Source organism: Cnephaeus nilssonii, assembly GCF_951640355.1.
Source record: "Cnephaeus nilssonii genome assembly, chromosome: 9".
In the NCBI taxonomy this organism is placed as follows: Eukaryota; Metazoa; Chordata; class Mammalia; order Chiroptera; family Vespertilionidae; genus Cnephaeus; species Cnephaeus nilssonii.
In genome coordinates this window covers 4815900-4838858 of record NC_137080.1, presented here as the reverse complement: position 1 = coordinate 4838858, position 22959 = coordinate 4815900, and the positions used below count along the sequence as shown (strand labels likewise).

General features: G+C 45.0%; 1 protein-coding gene across 1 annotated transcript in view; it reads left to right on the top strand.

The window, feature by feature from the left end:
* SNX9 (sorting nexin 9) overlaps window positions 1-21865 on the top strand; it is a 68950-nt gene extending 47085 nt beyond the window's left edge. Inside the window, exons 8-18 of the mRNA XM_079781063.1 lie at window positions 21-146; window positions 257-374; window positions 5551-5681; window positions 9051-9154; window positions 10765-10868; window positions 12842-12919; window positions 13458-13534; window positions 14886-14975; window positions 16720-16834; window positions 18419-18510; window positions 20354-21865. Of these exons, the coding sequence (XP_079637189.1) occupies window positions 21-146; window positions 257-374; window positions 5551-5681; window positions 9051-9154; window positions 10765-10868; window positions 12842-12919; window positions 13458-13534; window positions 14886-14975; window positions 16720-16834; window positions 18419-18510; window positions 20354-20401 (1083 nt within the window). The 3' untranslated portion in view covers window positions 20402-21865. The remainder of the gene's footprint in view (window positions 1-20; window positions 147-256; window positions 375-5550; window positions 5682-9050; window positions 9155-10764; window positions 10869-12841; window positions 12920-13457; window positions 13535-14885; window positions 14976-16719; window positions 16835-18418; window positions 18511-20353) is intronic.
* The last annotated feature ends 1094 nt before the right edge of the window (window positions 21866-22959 follow it).

The following is a 22959-nucleotide window of genomic DNA, read 5'->3' as shown; positions in this document are numbered from 1 at the left end:
CTCCCTGAAACGTTATGTAGGTTGGAGATTATGGCCCGATGTGGGTTTATCCTACCTCTACCTTTGACTGTGTGGTAGCAGATCCCAGAAAAGGCTCCAAAATGTATGGGCTGAAGAGCTACATTGAATATCAGCTAACGCCCACTGTAAGTATCCGAGTTATCAAAAGCTTATGTCACTAGTTAGAATTGGCTTTTTTCTTCATTTTTTTGTAATTGGCATTGTAACTTTTTCTCCTCTTTCCCTTATTTTGTAGAATACTAATCGATCTGTAAACCACAGGTATAAGCACTTTGACTGGTTATATGAACGTCTCCTGGTTAAGTTTGGATCAGCCATTCCAATCCCTTCTCTTCCAGACAAGCAAGTCACAGGTGAGTGTGTGTGACGCTGAACTCAGGATGACAAGTAAAAAGACTCCAGTTTTTAGAGTTTCCCAATATAAACCAGTAATGGCATTTTCCATCCTCTAGGGGAGCCAGATGTAGGAGTTTGGAAACAGTAGCTGCGTACACTATACATACCGTACATGTATTTGGAAGTGACCTAAACACCTAACAAGAAAGACTCATAAAATTTTCTATCAGAGTTCTTGTAGACATAGCTTGAATTCTAGCAAAGTTGTTGTGTCTTTATTGCTACACCCTTTCTTACAAAAGAAGTACATGCATGTTAAAATGATACCTGAGAAATGATCCAAATAGCCTGAAGTGGAACTACAAATCTATGACCCAACTGCTGTGAGCACTTCATGCAGTCCAGATGTGTTGTTTGCATTAGAGGTGTGTAGATATCCGAGGTAGAAGCCACAGAGCTTCCAGCTGTTAATGTAGGGCGCTGCCAAGTTTTCTACCCAGTTGTCTAGGTGACTATTTGTAGTTAAATGTTTTTATTTATCACTGAGAAGCCCTCTGCTTTTTCTTACTCATTTAAGGTGCTATTTTTCCCACTTGCCCTGCCCCAAGTAATCTGGTCAAGAATCCACATGCTACCAGAGCCCCTTATAACGTGCATTCGGAAGGGACTTCTGTGTCTGTTTTGAGAACTGTCGTTGATTTTTTTTTTTTTATCTCCTAGTATAAAACCTGGAAAATTAGTACTCAGGACTTGTTATGTTTTTCTTGGAATAAAAGTTTGTAACGAAGCTGAGCTTTACTGAAGATTGGAAAGAGTTTTAGTATGTGGGTAGAAATTTTTCCAATAAATGGAACTGGTAAGTATAGGAAGGAAAGGATCAAAGAGGAGAGTCCGGCTTAGAGGTCTGAGGTAGATAGCCTCTGAGAGAAGGGATGACATCAGCAGGCTGACCTCAACCCAGAGGGCAGAACGTGGAGGCTGCGGAGGAAGGCTCCTTTCCCAGATGTCAGAGAGGACCGGACAGGGTTTAATCCGCACCCCGTAGAGCTGAGATAAATGGTTTAGAGAGGAACTGAGAATCCTAACCAGCCATGGCAGAGCCAGCTCAGGACCCTTCAGTGCTGTAGTGAAGTTCCCCTCCATGCCGGGTCTGTGTGCCCAGACACGTCGCCGTGCTGTCTCAGTTCAGAAACGCCGAGCACGCCCTGCCCAGCGTTGGAATTGGAATCTCATTCCGAAGCTCGCTGTTGAACATTATGAGATGTGGACCAACTAATCTTAGTTAGAATTAGGAACCTTAGGATAAGAAGTTTGTTCTTCTCCTTAAAACGTTACCTTGAACTTATTTTCTGTTTCTCTGAAATTGTTTGAGGAACGGAAACATGTTTTTTAAAAGTTGTTTGGATTTTGATTTTTTTTTTAATTTTCAAAAATTTCAAATTGTCACAGCAGAATGGGGAGTGGGCTGGGGCTGCATTGCCAGGCCCATAAACACGTTCTCGCCCTCATCCGGGTGACCCTGAGCGGCCCCTTGGGCGGGGCACATCGACTGGAAGCCGTGTCAGGGTGGCCAGGCTAGTGTGCATTGCTGCCTCCTTCCACTCGGAGGGGTCACTGTACCCCTAGTTCTGTGCCCGGTTCACAGTTCACTAGTCCTCCTTTTGTCATCCTATTGCTTTAAATAACAGCTTGCTTTTTAAAATTTTAGATTTCTTTCCCTGAAAACTTCAGTCTGCCTTTCTCCATATTTTCAAATTGCAGTTCGTTTCCTGAATGTTATACTCTCCTTTATCAACTTGACTGGCCCAATGTGTGGAATAAGTGGATTGAGTTATTTCAGGGCTAAGGAATTTTTAGATCACTTAGGTTTTAATACGTTGTTTAGTCTAAATCAGATAACTGTGCTATTTTAAAGCATCGTGGAGTCATGGTTTGTCCCATATTAAGGTTTGTATGGGTTTTTTTAAAAGAAAAGTTCAGGCCCGAAGCCAGGGGGATGTCATAGAAAAGCAGAAAGCACCAGCCCGTCGTGTGCAGAGAGCTGAGCTTTGATTCACTGCCTGGGAGATGTGCCGAGGAAACTGAAAAGCACAGAAGCCCTGTCTCTCTCCCTCCTCTTGATTGCCTCCTGCCCCGATGCCACAAGATCATTATTGTGTAAACAAACTCCCCTCGCACTTCAGTCTGGAGGACGGAATAGAAATGCCAACATATGATGTCACCGCATTTCTGTGGACTTGTGAGCTGTCCCTGAAAAACCTACAGCTACCATTTTTTATTTGTTCATAGATTTGGGGTTTTGTGCAATAATATTGAATTAATCTGGCTTTACTCCTGGGTGCAAAACTGGTATGTTCACATTTTTAGTGAAAACATAAGAAGGGTTATTAAAAATGGGAAAAAGGGACTCCCCCCCAAAAAAAAAAATTCTCTGAAACCTGCTATAAAAATCCTACCAAGCACAAAATAACACCTGAAATTATTTGGAAATAAACCAGCTATGTCAGAAAATTTTCTGGAAGAAGTTAAGAATCAATCAAAGAGTAGGCTATGAACTCTTGGTATAATTCACTTGGTCATAATGGGAAATTCGGTATAACTCAGGTCTATGCTGATTTATCGGGTCTTTTTCTGTCCCTCCTTATACCCAACAGACAAGACTGTTTCTGCACGGCCTAAGCTTATATAGTACTTAATCTCTGTTCCTAGTAAGTGCAGAATTTGAAGTGCTTTCATATACAGGAGCTGTCCGGACCCATACGCGTACACACACCATAGATGATAAATTGCTTTTCACTTGCTGCTTTCAAATTTTGATTTTGTTTTGTCTTTCAGAAGTTTGATTCTGCTATATCTTGGCGTGGGTTCTTTATATTTATCCTACATGGGGTTTGTTGAGCTTCTTGGAAGTGTAAATTAAAGTTTTCCATCAAATTTGGGAAATTTCCCCACATTATTTCTTCAGATATCTTTTTCTTCTTTCTCTTCTCCTTTGGGTTCTCCCATCATGAGAATGTTGGTGTGCTTGATGTTTTCCGAGGCTCTGTTCACTTTACATTAGTTTTATTTCTCCCTCTTCTTCAGATTAAATAACTTCTGTTTATTTATATTCAGATTCACTCATGTTTTTGCCATCTTGAATCTGCTGTTAAAACCTTACAGTGAATTTTTAATTTCAGTTATTGTATTTTCAAGTTTAAAATTTTTTATTCTTTTTTTTTTATAATTTCTGTCTTAAGAGTCTCTATTTGTTGATTCCTTGTCAATTTTTTCTTTAAATTTTTTTTTAACATGGCTTCCTTCAGTTCTTTGAACATATTTTTAGAAGCTTCTTTGTTGTTTTGGTTTTGTTGTGAAATTCAACATCTGGGAACACTTACAGTTTCTCTTGACTGCTTTTTTCCTCATATGGATCATGCCTTGCTGTTTCTTTGCAATCTCTTAATTTTTTGTTGAAAACTGAACATTTTGGAGAATATATTTTAGCAATTCTAGATTATAATTTTTCTCTCTGAAAGTTGTTGTTTCTGCTTTGTTTTGTTTGTTTGTTTGATTTACAAGTAACTTGCATAGGCTAAATCTCTGAAATATGTCTCTCCTGCGGCTCAGTTTTATTTTATCTTTTAAGTATGGCTTCCTAGGGTTCACCTGTGTCTGTGTGTATTGGTGGTAAGGCTGCCTCAGGCCATTGAGCTTCTGCCCTCTGCCAAGGGACCTGTGAATGAGTAGGGGAGCAAATTCAAAGCTCAGGTCATTTTCAAGTTAGCCCTGGTTTTTCCTTTTACGAGGGCCCCTTTTGTGTCTCCTTCCCATGTGTGTATAGCCTCAGGCTGGCTGGGAGTGCATGCCTGGCCTGGACCCCAAAGTCTCCCCTGTTTCTGCACTCAGCCTCGGCCTGGAAAGTCTTGGCTCAACCTCGTAACCTTGGCTAGTGGAGCTGTTGGCCTCCCTGTTCACCGCCTCTGGATCGTCACTGCCCCACCACTGAGCATGGGCATCTCCCACGCTCCAGAGCCAGTGAGGCTCTTTCCTCCCAGGGAAGAGCAACTGCCCATCTTCACACCCTGCTCCATCCTGGTAGAAGCCCCATGTCGGCCAAGTAGAGATGGGAGGGTGGGGGCAGGAGGGGAAGACAGGAGCAGCCACAAGCCAGACGCCACAGATTTCTACTGTTTTTGCCTGAAGTATATGGCAGTTTTGCAAACAGACATTTCTCAGATGGCTGTTGGCCTTCAGTGGATTTCCAGAGCGCTGATTGTTTTGCTTGTCTGGGTTTATAGTCATTTGGGGGGACTGGGTTAGCTGATTGCCTCACTTGACTGTAGCTGGGATCTCCATTATCAGAAGCCTTTTAACTGATAGTGGTTTTGTTTGATAGGCTTATAAAAATGGCAGCTTTCATTATTGCATTCTTGGAAAAATTGCTTTTTCTATTTTCAGTTTAAGTAACTTAAAAAAATGGGGGAAAAAAGCTACAGTCCTGAGTTACTTTGCATAAATACTAAACTTAAATTTGTATATCTGAGATTATACTGCATTTGGTCACATTTTTATAAATAGAAATTTCATATACTTTTGTAAGAATTACTTATTAAATTCAACAATATTACCTCTTTCTTGTCAATAGGACTTAATATGGCCACAGATTACTTTATAAGAAATAGAAGGTTTTTCATATTGAAATAAGATTTACTTTAAATTTTTAAAATACTTTAGGGAACCTTGAGGAAAATAGCACTTTGAGGTTATAATATTCTTATCCCAATTAAAAGGTTTGTTGACTTGTTAAATTGTAATTTCATGCTTATAAACTAAAAAGTCTATTGTATCATTCCTGTGGGTCTTTGAGAATACACTATGTTACTTGTTTTTATTTTTCTTTATTTATATTAATTTTTGTGAATCCTCACCTGAAGATATTTTTCCATTGATTTTTAGAGCAAGTGAAAGGGAAGGAAGAGAGAGAAACATTGATGTGAGAAAGACATCAATTGGTTGCCTCCCACACAAGCCCCAGCCAGGGCCAGGGATCAAGCCTGCATCTGATGTATGTGCTAGGGCTGTTGCTTGTTTTTAGGTTAGTGAAAAATTACCATGGTTTACCTTTTACTAATAACTTTCTACCAAGTAGCCATTAGCTATATAAACAGCTTTTCGACAAAGTGGTACATCCTCTCGGCGCATCCCTTGCAGGTCGCTTTGAAGAAGAATTTATCAAAATGCGCATGGAGAGACTTCAGGCATGGATGACCAGGATGTGTCGGCATCCGGTAATTTCAGAAAGTGAGGTTTTCCAGCAGTTTCTAAATTTCCGGGATGAAAAGGTATTTGATAATTGTCATATTCACACCAATTTTATGTCTGAAAGGAGTTAAAATTATGTCAGTTGGATGGTTATTTCTGATTTTCTCTACAAAGACAATGGGGATAGAAACCTAAATCCCAGGGATAGGAAATTAGTCACAAAGTCTGAAAGAACTGTTTGCTGGGATAGTTCTCCATCTGTGGAGAACAGATTGGCCTGGAGTAGATGGGGCAAAGGATGTGCTAGGGTGAGGAATGGTTCCTAGATGCTAAAAATAGGATAGATCCCAAACTATGCAGGATATTACCAGTGTGAAGTGAGGGAAACAGAGTGAATGATTTTTATTTTTTTTTATGGTCAGGTCAGTTTTTAAAAAAATGATATTAGAAAGGAAGGGAGAGAGAGAGAGAGGCAGAGATAATCAATAAAAACTGATTTTTGTAGTCAATAACTCATGTAGATGGATGGATACAGAAAATTCCAATGAGCCGAAACCGGTTTGGCTCAGTGGACAGAGCGTCGGCCTGCGGACTCAAGGGTCCCAGGTTCGATTCCGGTCAAGGGCATGTACCTTGGTTGCGGGCACATCCCCAGTAGGGGGTGTGCAAGAGGCAGCTGATCGATGTTTCTCTCTCATCGATGTTTCTAACTCTCTATCCCTCTTTCTTCCTCTCTTAAAAAATCAATAAAAATAATTAAAAAAAAAACAGAAAATTTCAATGAATCTACAGAAAAATTACTAGAAATAAGTGGTTAGTGAGGTAGCTGGATATAAGACATTGCATATTTGTATATTGGCAATAAACAGAAAATGAAAGTATAAAAAACTAGCATTTACAACAGCATGAAAAATATCAAATTTCTAGGAGTAAATACAAGGAAATTTACAAAAGATCTACATAAAAACTATGGAACACTGTTGAGAAAAATAAAAGAAGACTTAAATAAATTTTCCAACATTATCTTTCATGGATTGAAGAACAGAAAAGATGTCATATGTAGAAAATCAAAGCACTAAGAACAGCCAAGATCCTCTTGAAAAAGCATGAAGTGGGAGGAGGACTTTATTGGATATCAAGACTCGCTGTAAAGTTAAAAGAATTTCAGAAGCAAGGAAGTGGCATAAAGGAAGACGACAGGCCAGCAGAGCAGGACAGAATGCACACCTAGTATCTGACGCAGAGGATGCTGATACAGTGGGGAAGGACAGTCCTTTTAACAAATGGTGCTGAGTCCATTAGCTCAGCGGTCGCCAACCGGTGGTCCGCGGACCACTGGTGGGCCGTGAGGTCCGAAAGGTTGGCGACCGCTGAATAGATGGCACCATGGGGGAAAACAGCATGGCTGCCACCTCATAATAATGTACTGTTGATCTTGTTAGGGTTGACATTAGCATGGTGGTTATGTTTTTAAAACATGGCCTTATATCTGAGGGGTCCATTTAAGTAAGAAAGAAAACAGGTAGAATAGAGTAGATAAAACAAAATTGGTAAATTTTTTAATTGTTGAGGGCTGAGTCTTGTAGGGGCTTATTCTTTCTCTCTACCTTTGTATATGTTTGGAAGTTTCCATTGTATAAAGTTTTAAATTAATTCCAGATCATTCTGAGGTCTAAATGTGAAAGGCAACCAATAAAGCTTCTAGAAGGTGACCTGGGAGAATAGCTTCATTCCGCTAGAGTAAGGAGGGTTTCTGAAATAAGACAAAAACAACTAACCATACAGGAAGAAATTTAGATTTTTTAGAAATTTAGATTGCATTAAAACTAAAAGCTTCTGTTTATCATCAGAAGCCATTGTGAAAAACAAACTAATATATGAACAAATATGACCAACCAATGGCTGGGTTTTAGAATATATGAAAACCCAAACAAAAAGGTAAGGTAACCAACCCCAAAGGAAAATTGTAGATTTGATTAAGGACTTCCCAAAAGAAAGTATAGAATCCTCAACAAATGTTTAGAACAGTACTTAATCTCATTAGTAATCAAGGAAATGCAAATTAAACCACAGTGAATACCACTACATATTCACCAGAAAGGCTAAAATTAGAAAGTCTGGTAAGTGAGATGAGCAGCTACGGGGGCTCACACACTGCCTGTGGGTGTGAGAATTGGTAAACAGTTTCATATTTAAAGTGGAACAATTTTCCATTCCTATACCTAACAGAAATTCATGTGTGTGTGTGTGTGTGTGTGTGTGTGTGTGTATAATCACACACACACATTGAGTTGCCATATTATTTTGATCTCTGAATGCATAATAATCTGGCCACTCAGTGTATATCCTGTATAATAAAAGGCTAATATGCAAATTGTCCCCTCGACCAGGAGTTCGACCAGCAGGCAAGCCGGCCAACCGCCCATGTCCCCTCCCCCTGACCAGGCTGGCTAGACCCCACCCATGCACGAGTTCATGCACCAGGCCTCTAATACACACACACACACACACACACACGATGAGTGGCCAGATTATTATGCATTCAGAGATCATAATAATCTGGCCACTCAGTGTATATAAAGACATACATAGCAACTTCATTCATAACTTGGCAGGGGCCAGGGGTGACTACCAGTCATAGGATGGATAAATAAATGGGGAAATACTCCTGTAAGGGAATATTGTATAGCTATAACAACAGTGTGAATGCATCTCTTATACACAGGTTGAGCCAAAGAAGCCAGATACACAAAAAAATGTATAGAGTTCTTTGCTAGTTAAACTAGGAAAACTATAGTTTAGGGACTCAGGCCTAGGTGGTAAAATTCTGAAGAAAAGTGATGAACTGACAACCATAGAGGAGAGAGGGTAATGGTTAACTTGTGGGGGAGAGAAGGGTGGTGATTGGGAAGGGACATGAGGAGGCTTCTGGAATGCTAGCCCTTCCCCCGTTCTTGGTCTTGGTGGTAGTTACACAGGAATTTACTTTGTGGGAATTCCTTGCATGCGGCACTTTCCTGTATGTATGTGTATATATATTATATATGTCTTGCAATAATATGTTTTTAAACTAGCCCATAGTACTGGTTCCTATCTTATATTTTAGAAAAGTGTTAACCTTTTTTAGAACTAAACAGCCTAAAAATTTAAGGCATTTTGTCCAAATTCATAGGTGCGTTCCTACTCCCTGTGTTTAGATTGGTAGCGGTTGGGAAAGGAACATGGCTGAGTCACCTCCCTCGGGAAGGGCTGGGTTGCTCAGAGACCATGCTGGGCAGGGGCACAGTTCACATGAGGTTACATGTGAGATGTGCAGGACGTGGCCCACGGGGCAGAGGGAGATGGCGGGGGCTGCTTCCTGAGAATTAGAAAGGTGGAGATGATCAGTGAGCCGATTCTACCAGGGGGTTTTGAAAGACCAGTTTAACTCATGACCCTCCCATTTACAGGAATGGAAAACTGGGAAGAGGAAGGCCGAGAAAGATGAGCTGGTGGGAGTTATGATATTTTCCACCATGGAACCAGAGGCCCCTGACTTGGACCTAATAGAAATGTAAGAGACACTGCCAGATTTGCCTTCTTCTCAACGGTGTCCGCCGCCTTTGCTCACGGGTCTGGCAGGACAGCGCAGGTGGGACTCGGTCAGGCTCGAGGGTAGGAAATGAGGGGGGCTCGTATCAAGGAAAGCATCTCGGGTCGTGAAAGCACATCTGCCAGCAAAGCACACACGGAAGTCTGCTCCTCTCTGCCCTGCTGGCGGTGGTCTCAGCTGACCCGTGGTTGGTGGTTACTCCCAGGAAAGCACGATGAAGCAGCGTGGCACGGGGCCAGCTCACACCCACGCACAGTCCACAGAGCGGAGTCTCTGAGCATTGCCTCGAAGGAAGTAATCTCTGGCCTGCTTTATCTGTGCTTTATCATGTCATCTCTTCTTTAATGTGGGCTTGTTGAGGATTTGCAGTAGTTAGTTCCTTTTCTGTGTAAGGACTGATAAAAAGTCTTGAGGTTTGTTTTTATTTTAAGAAACCTTTTTCTTATAAAATCATTGCATATGTTTTACCAAAAACATAGACAAGGGAAAAAAAAAACAACACACCACACACAGTCTTCCAACTACCCAGAGAGAAAGTCAGTGTTAATACATCTGCCTATATCTATAGTTTCCCAAACCCTCCTTGGTACATATGTATCTAAAGGAAAATTGTTTAAACAGAAATGACCTCACAACATGCATTCTCTTTTATCATCTTTTGTAAATCTAAGAGTGTCTCGTGTGCTCGCTTCGGCAGCACATGTACTAACATTGGGATGACACAGAGAAGGTTAGCATGGCCCCTGTGCAAGGGTGACACGCTAATTGGTGAAGCGTTCCATAATTAAAAAAGAGAAGTATCTGGTGATGATTTTTTCAGGTTGGTAAATACTTTTTACATCCTTAAAGAATTGATATGTTCAGTATCACCTTAGAGCAGTGATTTTCCACCTTTTTCATCTCGCGCACATAAACGAATTACTAAAACCTGAGGCATACCAAAAAACATGTTATATTTTTTTGCCAAGCTGACAAAAATAAAAAATAGCTATAATTTTGATTCATGCGCACCAAGTGGCTATTGTTGTGTTGGCTGTTGTCCGTTTTTAACTTGGCAATCTAAGGGAAAGAGGTCAGTGCCCTGACTGAAGGTCAGGTGCCGCATGTTTTAAACATCCCCGAGGCTGCGCAGGTGGTCGGTGGTCCATGCGGGTTGTCTCTGGGACTCACTGTTGGGAGGAGGAACACCTGCCGTTAGCAGCCCCTCTTCTGTTTTACAGGTTCCCTGGTACTGCCCACGGTGGAATTTTTCTAACTAAGATATTCAAGAAATGAGGATTTTATTCACTTTAGAATAGTCTTACTTGACATTCACAAGGAGTTGAGGGAAGAAGGAAGCAGAGTAAAACAGAAATGGCACATTTCTAAGTAGTTCTTTAAAAGCCTGAATCAAGCCTGTTTGTGAGACTGATTTGCTTAAAGGGCGGTGGTTCTGACGCAGACACAGTGCCTGCGGCTACATTCGGTGTGAGGCTCCCTGACCACCGTGACGTGTCTCCTCCTGCCCCCGACGCGGGCATTCGGCAGCTGAGCCCAGGAGGTGTTATTTTCCTTGTGTTTTTGCCCCACAGAGAACAGAAGTGCGACGCTGTTGGTAAATTCACCAAGGCCATGGACGACGGCGTGAAGGAGCTGCTGACCGTGGGGCAGGAGCACTGGAAGCGATGCACTGGACGTGAGTGCCCCCGCCGTCGGGGCTCGTGTCTCCCTGGCCACACCCCTGGGGCAGGAGTGCGTTTGGTGACCTGAGCCGTGTCCTTCCCATAGCCCTTCGGTGAACCTCACTGCTCAACCCAAGTCGGCAACAGACAGTCGGCTCTCACAAAGCCAGCTCACGAACTCTTAAAAACACACCACATTTGCTTAAATATTTCCAGTTACTTGGGGTTTTGTAATCTATGAAAAACTTATCCTTTCTGCATGTTTAGAGAATGGTTGTAGCTCATTATTTTAATTTTCAATCTTTCTCCATTGGCAAGGTGTTGATTTGACTAACACCCTAGTTTTTAGGAGAAACCAACGTGATTGGTGGGAAACATGACAGGTCAGGCTAGGAGCACCGCTGAGGGGCCAGTGGCACCAGGAGTGCTTCCTGCCTGCTGCTGCCGTGCCTCCAGGACGTCCTGTCCCCTCACTTCCCTTGGTTTGCAGACCGTCAACCTGCCGGGCCACGTTCTCTGTGTTCCCAGAAGCTTGAGCTCCGGTGTCGGTAGCCCGGCCTGGACACACGTGTCCACTGCGGGTCCTGCCTCAGCCTCCGCCTTCCTCCCCGAGGCTCGGGCTCCAGAGGCCGGCCCGCCACGGCAGTGTAGCGTCCACACAGGTGGTCCGACGGCCTCAGAGGATGAGGAGTCCTCTCCCCTCACATCCATTCTGCCCTTACTGCCCGCACAGCCTTCTGAGTCCCGCAGAGAAATCCCGGGTTTCTGAGCTGCAGTTGGGGCTCACCCGTGTTAACTTTGTGAGAATGAGGTCCTGCTAGTCTGTCACTAAAACCTACAAGAATCCTGGTCATCCCCAGTTATTTTTTAAAATAAAAATGGCTTGGCTTTGAAGTATAAAAGTAATACAGCCCACTTTAACATCATATCAATACTTTGGTACTCAGCATAGGAAGGAGGTTAAATTATATGTTTTTGTAAAGTTTTTTAAAGGTGGAATTTTTCTTCTAAATAATGGGAAAGAATCAATTTGAAGTCCAGTAACAGTTTTAATGAACAAGACACTGAATGTGGAGTGACTTGAGGGTGAAATATTAAAATAACAAAGCAAGTGAATGACCCAGACTTGAAAGTGAAGCCTTACATCAGGGATGGGCAAACTCGGACCTGCAGGCAGTCTGGCCGTCCCCCCACTTTTGTAATAACGTGCTACAGTAACAAGCCGTCCCCATTTACTTACGTGTAGTCGTGGCCGCCTGCATGTTACAGTGCGCAGGGGCGGGAGGGGTCGCAGCGGAAGCCTGTGGCCCCACACTGCCTCGAGTACTCACTGTCCAGCCACCGAGTGGGCCCTACCATCCACACAGTTTATACCAACGGATAGAAACCCCAAATCCCTCCTGCCTGGTCCTGGGGAGTCCCTCTGCCTTTTCCTCCACACCTCGTTGCTTTGAGTTTTGTTTAGTTTTGCAAATAATTATTCATACATACATAGCAGAATGGGGAAAGCCATGTAATTGGAATCAGAAGTGCCACATCCGCAGGTTCATTAGCCATGTGACCCTGAGCACGTCACTTCACTGATCTGACCCTTCCCTTCCTACCCCATGAAGTGGAGGGGTGTCTGCATCGGGCGGAGGGGTCGTTGTGATGGAGCGGGTGGCCTGTGTGATAGATAGCACTGTGCACACTAGAATCGTCCTCTAACAGCTGCCCGTCCACGCGGATGTCATTCAGTAAATGAGAATGGTTGTTGTTAACAGCATGCACCATTCATTAAACAAGTGATTACTTACAAATTGAAAGAATTTGATTGAAAAAAACCAATAAATTTTAAAACCCCCATCATTTTATTATAGCATATAAACTATTTTGAATCACTTCAAATTTCTACTATTATAAAAGTAATCACTTTTAGAAAATAGTTGAGCCCCACTGCAGTCTGCGGGGTGGACTAGTGGACGATTGATTTCTTTTTCTCTTTCAGCACTACCCAAGGAGTATCAGAAGATAGGAAAGGCCCTGCAGAGCTTAGCAACAGTGTTCAGTTCCAGTGCTTACCAAGGTAGGGCTGCACTCACTACCCAGTGAGCGTTAGTGTGTTACCCAGACGGCCGGCCGTTCAGGCTCCTGCAGACAAGCAGGAGCGCTCAGTCAGCACCTTGGCATCGACTCCGACTGGCTGGGTGCTCCTCTCAGGCCTTGTGCCACCGCACCGTGTGACTTTGGAGAAGAATGGAGGGTTGTTAAGTGTATTTTCTTGCCAGCATCTTTGCCAGAAAGCTGCACACTGACTGATAATTCACATCAGGGACAATTGCCTTCACTGTAAAACGCTATTGTCCTTATTTTTTAAAGAGTCCTTATCTTCTAAGTAACATTTATGGGTGAAATGTTATGTGGCCAGTGGAAGGGAGGTGGGAGTGGATGGTATAGGTGAAAAAATATTGCCCATGAACTGTTCATTGGGAGGCTTAGGTGATGGGTAAATGTAGGGATTCATTCCAGTTTTAAAAAGTCTGAAATTTTCTGTGATAAAATTTTTAAATAAAATGAATGAAAAGACATAACTTACAACCACTGGTAACTGTGATGACTTTCAGGTGAAACAGATCTCAATGATGCAATAACAGAAGCAGGAAAGACTTACGAAGAAATTGCCAGTCTCGTGGCAGAGCAGGTATTAACATAACCACACAATTCCATGTAATGTTTTATGCCATCTAATCTACATACTTAATTTAAAGTAAGTTTTAAGACAAATGCTCCAATGGTTATCCTCTACTTTTCTACTCCTATTTATCTTTTTAAATTGTATTTGGTAATAGTGCTTCTTAGATTTAGCTAAAGTGATGGATAAAGTTGTCATCAAGAAATCTAAAAGAGCCCTAACCAGGTTGGCTCAGTGGATAGAGTGTTGGCCTGCGGACTAAAGGATCCCAGGTTCGAATTTGATCAAGGGCATGTACCTTGGTTGCGGGCACATCCCCAGTAGGGAGTGTGCAGGAGGCAGCTGATCGATGTTTCTCTCTCATCGATGTTTCTAATTCTCTATCCCTCTCCCTTCCTCTCTGTAAAAAATCAATAAAATATATTTTAAAATGTTTAAAAAAAAAAAAAGAAATCTAAAAGAATACCTTCCAGGGTCAAGGGCTTGGATCTGCCGTTAGCCGCCAGGGATCAGTATGTACAAGAAGGAGCACTGCTCAAGTCCCCTTTGGACTCTTACTTGCCTCGGTTTCCCCATCGGGAAAGTGGCGACGGAGGCACCAACCTTGGGAGGAGCTCACTTACATGGAGCTCAGGACTCAACCGCTAATAAGGCGAAGGCTCCTGCTCCAGTCCCAGCACGAGCCGACCTCGGTACAGAACAGGGTGTGGGCTGGAGTCTCTAGTCGCCTGTCTCACCCTCTCGCAGATAACGGAATTAAGTTCCTCCAAGGACATAGTCATCTAAGTTGTTTCAAATCCCTGAATTAAAAAATTGTTTTTTTCAGATAGCTTTTCAAAATGTGTATGTACACATGTGCCTATGGACACACACTCATGTCATTAATTACTCTCTGCTACTTGGAAAAAAGATTAATTTTTAGAACTGTGCATGACATAGCTATTAAAAATTATAATTCAGAAAAATAGAAAATGTTAAAGTTGCCACTTACATTGATTACTAGACTTTCTAATAATATTTTTACATTTTCTGCTAAAATTTAGACATTAAACTATAACATCTTATTTCCTTGTATGTAAACATATAGTCCTAACATTCTTTTCCTCATGGTGTTGTATTTTGGGCCACCTCAAACCAACTAAAATATTACCTGATGTGTTATAATTTTCTTTACAACCTGTGGTAGAGGGTATAGGACTCTGGGGATTTTCTTGTAGGAAAACTAAGCTGAATGCTTAACACTCAATAACTTAATGAGTTCCTGGAGGATTTGGCTAATATAGTCCTCAACTAGGCGTTTTCTTTTCCTTGATTGTCTGGATTCCTCTGCCAGTAACAACCAACTTGTGTCTCGTTACAGCCAAAGAAAGACCTCCATTTCCTGATGGAATGTAATCATGAATATAAAGGTTTCCTTGGCTGCTTCCCTGACATTATCGGCGCTCACAAGGTAACTGGATTGTGGAAGTTTACAGCAGACAGTGGGGGTGAATCGGGAGCTGCAGGCACGGGCCCCACCTCTCACACTCCGGAGGCGGGAAGCTTTCGGGGAACCCTGGAAGTCCTTGGGGTGTTTAACTAGCAAGGTCCCATCACAGGTTTGGATATAAGAGTAGTAGTTGTTTCTTTTGTTATTAAAAAACAACATTATTTTGAAGGAACTAAACATATGAAAAGTATATCTTCATGCATGTAGTTAGGTATCATGATGTTTGAAATCCAATACAGTAATAGGAATGATCCTCTCTTACCAGTCAGACCTTGTCAGCTGTTTGGGCAAGTCCTCAAAGACCCTGCCCTGGCGCATGAAATAACCACGAGTCTTCTAGTTAAAATTCACATGGTCAGTGTTGGCATTATATGTTTATACATAGTATAAAAAGGAAACTATATAGTTCCCGTCAAAAAGGTATTTTTAAACTAAATTTAAAAATTGACTTAGGATATACTCAAATTTTGTTTCTGGTTAATTTTTGTCTCTGTTTCAAAATCTGTGTTACCTCGGACTTTGGGTATCTTACAACTGTGGGACTCCAGGACACAGTGCTGTGCTGGGGTTTGTTAGGAAACTCTACGAAGGCCTGGTCAGAGCCCATTTTAGCATTTGGCTTTACTAGTGTAATTAAAGTATGAAGAGATCGCATACGTAAATAAGAAGTTTTGTGCAACTTAGATAACTTAATATAAATCTCAGAACATTTTCTTGATTCATTCATCCGTTGTGGACACTTAGGTTGTTTCTGTATCTTGGCTATTTTAAATCGTGCCGCAGTGACCTGCGAGTGTTCTGTCTCTTTGAGATAGTGATTTTGTTTCCTTCAAATATGTAACAGAAGCAGAATTGCTGGGAGAGTAGATCTTAAATATTCTCGTCATAAGGAAAAATATTTGTAATTCTGTGAGGGAGATGGATATTGACTAGACTTACTGTGGTGATCACTTCACAATAGACACATGTAACAGGTCATTGTGTTGCACACCTTAAGTTAGTGCAGTGCTACATGTCACTACATTCCAGTAAAACTGAAGAAAAGTCAAATTAAAATCTCAGTTACGTAACTCAGATCAGTTAGCTTGTTGGAGGAATGTATTCCACCGAGTGAGAGTTCTAGGCACGGGGCCGGATTTGTCCGCGAGCGTGGAGGTTTTCTCTCCAGGCGGCTCTCAGTAATGAGCGCTGTGAGATGTGCAGCAGCTTCTTCGGCTCCTTCCACCTAAATATTAATTTAAAACGGACTCGGTGCATCTTTCGGAAATCGCAGCAAAGCTCGGGCCTCCAGCCTGCTCGCTTAAGCCCCAGCCCGTCAGTCCTCGCCCTGAGCGCAGGGAGCGCTGTGCATGCACACCGAGCCCGTCCTCCCTGAGCGCCGCGAGGACGCTGTGTCCTGCTGGGAACTGCGCTGACCCCGGCGGCGCCCACAGATGCCCCAGAAACGGAGTGCTGCCGGGCTTCCTGCTGCTCGCAGCATAAACTAAGGCGTAGCTCAGTGACACTTTCCAAGAGCAGCTACCTTTGCTTGCAGGTGACTTAAAGGAGTCGTGAGTGGGTGTTTTCCTATGTCACCTTGTAGGGACCTTGTCCGGTTCAACAGCAAGTCATTGTAAAAGCGGTGGTTGCTTGGTTATATTTTAAACTGAGGACTGATCCTTTCAGCCTTGTTTTACTGATGCCATTTCACTTCCATGTTTCACAGGCAGCAATAGAAAAAGTGAAAGAAAGTGATAAACTGGTTGCAACTAGCAAAATCACCCCACAGGACAAACAGAACATGGTGAAGCGCGTCGGCACCATGTCCTACGCGTTACAAGGTGAGGCGTCTGGGTAGCAGGTGGGCCTGGTTTCCCAGAGAGTTGCTGTTTTCCTCCTGGAGAGAAACCCAGATGGGAACCGCAGTGAAGTAAGAGCTGGTTTGGAACATCCTCATAAGCCACTTGTTCGCAGGACCCGTGTTGATGAAAACTGACATTTACCTGGCATGGCTATGAGTGACGGTTTGATTAAACTTGCACATTTTTATTATTTCTTAGGGGCATTGAAGGTGCCTTTTCCAGCCTTAATATCAGCACCTTCCTAATGCTCTGTCCAATTCCAAGTTCAGCCGTTAGCAGCCTGTAGCCTCCGTAGCTGAGGACCGTGGTGTGAAAGGCATTTGGAGGCAGCAGTTAGGCACAGTGTGACTCTAGTGAAAGGACAGTTCATTGCTTTTTACGTAGTTGAGTGTTCTCCTTGGAGCAGGGAACGGGTTTGTCCTGTTTTGGTGGACAGATAGCATATTCATGGGAAAGGAGAAGACGGATGCTCTAGCACGAACAGAAGCGTACCAGATAGTGCAGAATGATGCCTTTGGCCTTTGGGAATAAACGTATTTGTGGGTTATTGGGGAGTACGCGTTGGTGATTGTGGAGGGCCTTGAAAGCCGGGCAGAGGAGTCTAGACTTGAGGTGGGCATTAAAAAGCCTTTAAAAGGTTTTGAGAGAAAAAATGCTCAAGGGAGAAGGGCTTGCTAGTTGTGTGGGGTACATTGGAGGGGCGGCGTTGGCTCGACAGCCCCGCCGAAGACCACTGCTTGTGCGGTGAGGTTTGGAGGATGCGGGGAAGGTGTGCTGGGGGCGGGGCACAGCCCTGCAGGCCCTCCAAGGAGCACTCGGGGGAGGGGGTCATGGGAGAGGAGGTGTGGGAGAGATTTCCAGCACCAGGACAGCCAGAGCAGACATGGGAAACCGGACTGCAGATTTGGTGCTGAAGGGTTTGCAGTAGGGAATTGGGTATTGAACTTGTCTTTGAGCTTATCCAGATAGACAAATGAAGAGCTTCAGATAATATGGAACTCAGGACAGTTAGCTTTTTGTAGGAGTTGATGCCAGCAGTTGGCTTTCTAGGCCGGGAGTGGAAGGGAAAAGGCAAGCAGCAGCTGTGGTGAGGAAGGCCTCGGCGGCTGTGGTGGGCGGGGTGGCGCCGAGAGACACATTGTGATGAGGGATTCCTTTGTGAGTGGGTTCGTCAGTAAAGATGAAGAGGGGGGCGCAGAGCCTCTCGCTAATGAGAGGTGGCTTTCTGACAGCCCGGTGCTCAGGCAGTGACGCCCCATTAAGGATCAGGTGCAGAGGGCCCACCGGGTGCCTGGCTAGGTCCCCGTAAACACACCTGAACTTCGGAACTGCAGTCATCTGCAGAGAAGATACAAATCAACAAGAGTCCTCCATCTACTCGAAAGTGTTTGCCATTCACTGTTCAGTGGTTTTCTAGTCTCTTTATGAAGTGAGTTGTCAAGAGCCGGCACTGCGCTGAGCAAGCAGGGTGAACCTGGCTGGCGAGGAGCCGCAGCGGAGCAGAGAAGCCAGGGTCGTTGTGGAGTCGGGGGGAACTGACTGGTGTGCTGGTTTTGGTTGTAGCGGAGATGAATCACTTCCATAGTAACCGGATCTATGACTACAACAGCGTCATCCGCCTGTACCTGGAGCAGCAGGTACAGTTCTATGAAACGGTGAGTCACCCTCCGCCCCACCGTCTGTGCAGAGGGAGGGTTCCTGGTCACTCACTCTGACCGTATCAAGTTAATCTGCTTGTATTTTTTAATCCTAAGATTAAACCCAAAGAGGCTAAATATTTCCTAGGGTTTATCTTAATCTTTTAATTACCTCTGCCTTTCCGTTTTTAGTAACACTGGGTTAACATAAAGGTTTCCTTTTGGAGAAGGGGGATCGGGTGCCAGTGGTGAGGCCCGAGAAGACCCTATTGTGTGGCTCCTTCCCTCCCTCACTGCCTCTCTGTGCGCAGGGAACACTGCTGAATGGATGAGGTCACCCTGCCGCCCAGCGGGCTCAGCCGGGGAAGGAGCCTGGCACCGCTCGGGGCACCACAGGCGGCCTCTGTTTGTGACAGGTCTCAGTGCTCCAAGGGACTGCAGAGAGGAAATTGAAAAGAGAGAGCGAGGCCTTAACTACTTTATTCAGAAATCAATGAGAACGCAAAGTTTCGTACCTCTGTGCGTAACTTCATTGTTTACCAGAGAGCCCAGAGAGCCAGGCCCCAGCATGGAAATGAGAAGTCAGCCATCTGAAGACAAGCTCTGTCACTTTAGAATTGTCCGTGTGCTGGCCGCCATGTTCTAAGTCCTCCACCGTTCCACGGTATCATGTCATGGTTGTCCAGGGCTTTAGTAGGCAGGCCCCAAACTCAATCCGTGCTGTGTGGTCTTTGGACTGGACACCGCCGAGAAGTCTGTCCCCGCCACGGTTCCGGAAAGGAGCTGGCTTGATGTGCCTGTTGCATGCTGTGCCTGTGCGTTGGAGCAGTTGCTTTTGGAGACAAGTGCACAGAAAGGATTCCGAAGCACTGCTCTCCCCTCATGCGCTCCTGTGCCCTGTACCGTGCACTTTATCGTCGGTGCCATTGGATGGTGGCCTTGCATCCTGTGTCAGAAGAGCAGGCACTTGTGTTCTGTGTGAGAGAGTAATTGAAGGGCAAATCTTGAAATTCTGATGTTAATTTGCTAAATAATTCTCAAGCCCAAGTGAGGTTTAATTATTAATGCCATTGTAATTCAGAATAGGAAACTACGTGTTGCTCTCGCTGGTTTTGCTCAGTGGATAGAGCGTCGGCCTGCGGACTGAAGGGTCCCAGGTTCGATTCCTAGTCAAGGCACATGCCCAGGTTTGCGGGCTTGATCCCCATGGGGGGGCATGCAGGAGGAAGCCAATCAATGGTTCTCTCTCATCATTGTCTCTCTCTCCCCCTTCCTCTCTGAAATTATATACACACACACACATACACATGTATATATATACATGTATATATATAAAAGAAACTGTCTTTGTTAGGTCTAACATAGTTATTATTAAAATGTGCATATTCACGAAGCAAACATTTCTTCAGTGTTATACACTAAGCACTTACTGCAAATGCTCAGGGTCCAAGGATGACTGAGACCTCTGTCTTCTGGAGCTTGTGTCCTTGGGGGAGACGTAGGCACGCCATCCCTGAGGGACAGCAGTGGCTTTATGTTGCAGTGACATTGTCTACCCCGTGGTAGCAGAGGGGTGTGAGCACGGGGCAAGCCCTCTGCTGGGTCTTAGGAGCTCATAGGTGGAGGGATCCTCGTGCCTCCCTGGAGGGAAAGGGGATGGAGGCAGGGGGGCCTCGGAGGAGCGGCACTTCCCTGGGAGCGTCTGGTCCGAGTCTGAGAAGGTCTCTCCCACAGCAGCTGGGAGAGCCTGGGTGCATAGACCCGAGTTTGGCACTGTTACAGTGTTTGCTGAGAAGAGCTGGAAGTAATAGGTCGCTGTGACGTTGTGTGGAGGTGCTATCTCAGATCTCTTTCCCACCAGATTGCAGAAAAGCTGAGGCAGGCCCTCGGCCGCTTCCCGGTGATGTAGACGGAGCGGAGCAGGAAGAAACTCCCAAGTGCTTCTCTGACCGGGGGCCATGCAGTCTGATCCCCCTCATCCAAATCAGCACCGAGAGAAACAGTGCAAAAACTACACCTACTTTCTACCTACGGCATCAATTATATGTCTTCTTTTCTTCATTTCTACAGCCATTATTTAAACCGCTGGAAATTGTCTCTATTTTTGGAAAGTATTTAAAATTACCAGAATTTTGAATGGAAAATTAGAGGTTTCCCCACTTATATTTTACATAAATTTGTAATTTTTAAGCCCACAATCGTCCAGTTCTTACCCAAGGCCAGATGGTTACTAATTGCTTTCTTAAAAATATGGAATATGCCAGAATAAAAAAGAAATATGTTTGTATATATTTTTATAATTCTTTTCAATGCCTTGGAACTCCTGTCTGTTTAGGAAGATCCACATGCCTTTCACTGACACATTTATGACTCAAGTGCTTGCGTTTTCAGGAAAGGAGGCAGAGGGGCTGTGGGCGCTGCGACAGGCTGTCCCTGCAGCGATGCCGCCCCACCATCAGGAGGGTTTGGAGGGCGTCATCATGAGGGGGGCATTCTCTCCTGCACGTCCTTCCTCAGCAGGGCCAGCCCTACGCGGGAAAGAACACGTGGGGCCCGGTGGGGACATTCCCCAGTGCTCTGACTGCTGACCCCTGCGCTGACCCCTGCGCTGACCCTGTGCTCAGGAAGGAGCGAGCGCTCCTCCTGGTCGGGGGCGAGACACACGCCATCCTCAGGCTTCTTGCCTGTGTTTAGTCTTCAGCCGCCCAGTCAGACGTAATGAGAGGTGAGAGCAGGACTGGCCACTTGATTTGGGTGCAGACAGCGGTCCAGTTGGTATTACCGGACAGATGAGAACAGTTACCTGGCCGCCCCCTCCCCCCAAATGGAAAAGCTTAGCGGCTGCGAAGGGTGGCAACCGGAACAATGTGCGCTAATCCCCGGAGGTTTCCGGTCACTGGTGCTTCGGTGCCCGGCCTAAGCCAAGCAGAGCCGCAGACCATCCCTGCGGGTCTGAGCGCGCAGCACACGGTCTTCCTGCGGACGCGTCCCCGTCTGCGCTCTTGCCTTACTTACTCCGTGACCTCTACAGCTTTCGCTCTGCCATGACCGCGCTGTTACAGAAAATGGAACGTTGGGCCGCATGAATGAAATGAAACCAAAAAATAAGTAGAAGAGGAAATCAGATGGACATGAATGAGAACTTCTTGTTCTTTAGTGTCACGGGTTTTTGTTAATGTTTTATAAGTAATTTCCCTTGATTTTTCTTTTATAAAATCTCATAGAACAGTGTTTATGATATAGCCATTTAATATATGTACAAATTGTAAAGAATATGTATAAATGTTTTACACAAATGTAAGAGCATGTAGCAAACATAAATAAATTGTTTAAAAAACCTGTACAGTAAATTCTCAAACCATTTTTCAAAACACTTTCTGGTGTTAGTGTGTGATTTTTTAAAATTGCTTCTTGTGGCCATCAGCTGAAACAGTGCCCTTGGTGCCCCCAGGGCAGGCGGGGGAGGAAGGAGTGGTGGCCAGGGGCATTTGGGCCGCTTCTTCACGGAGCCTCGGGCAGCCTAGGGGGCCCGCTGGGCAATCACAGGTACCCCACTTCCATCCCGTCCACCCCGCCGCTGCTCCAGGCCCCTCTCCTGGAGGCGATAAAAGGTGAGCTGAAGAGCAGATGTGGCCCAGGCAAACGCGACACCCTCCTTTTACTACGGACCCTCGTTGATCTCAAACTGACCAGCAGCAGAGATGGACTCCCTCGGCAGCAGGCGAGTGAGGTGAGGCTGGACACGGAGGCCTGGACGAGGTCGCCTGGCGGGGGCAGGGCTCCAGGGGGCCCACTCCCCTCCTGGGGAGGACAGCTGGGTGTGCGTGGTCAGCGGCTCCCTCTGGCTGCAGACCAGAGGGCGGGCCTGCGCCCTGCTGAGGGTGCCTGTCCCAAGGCCCTGCCCCGGGCCTGTGTCGGGATGTCTGCTCCTCGGCTGGTGGCTGCCCAGCCTCAGGCCTGTTGGTTTCTGGGGGTTGAGTCCCTGTGCTCACATGGTTTCCTCTCATGAGTGTGTGGAACCATGTTCAGCCAGTGTTCCTAGGTGACTCCCCCGCAGATCTGAACTGACTGTGTCCATGTGTCTCTCTCGCTTCCATCTGATCTCTCTTTCCTTCTCTCCTGTGCGCTGCCCTGCAAATCCTACCCGCCGTGCTCACCCTGAACGCTGATCTCTGTCTCCTGGACGTGGCGAGACCACGAGCCTCTATTTGGTTTCCCCGCCCTGTACTGAGCCTGGAACCTGCATGCAGCAGTAATTGGGGGCCTTTGGGGGGGCTGACCTGTTTCCGTTCTCCCAGGATTAAAGTCCTGCCCTCCTGCGAGTGTCTGAAACCACATTTCATTGTTCTTCTTCTTCAAGGGGAGCAAGCTGGCCTGTTGCTCCCCTCGTGGTTGAAGTGGAAAGCCTATCATCTATTTTCTAAATCTAATGGGGTGGTTCTCCCATTCAGAGAGACAGCTTAGCAC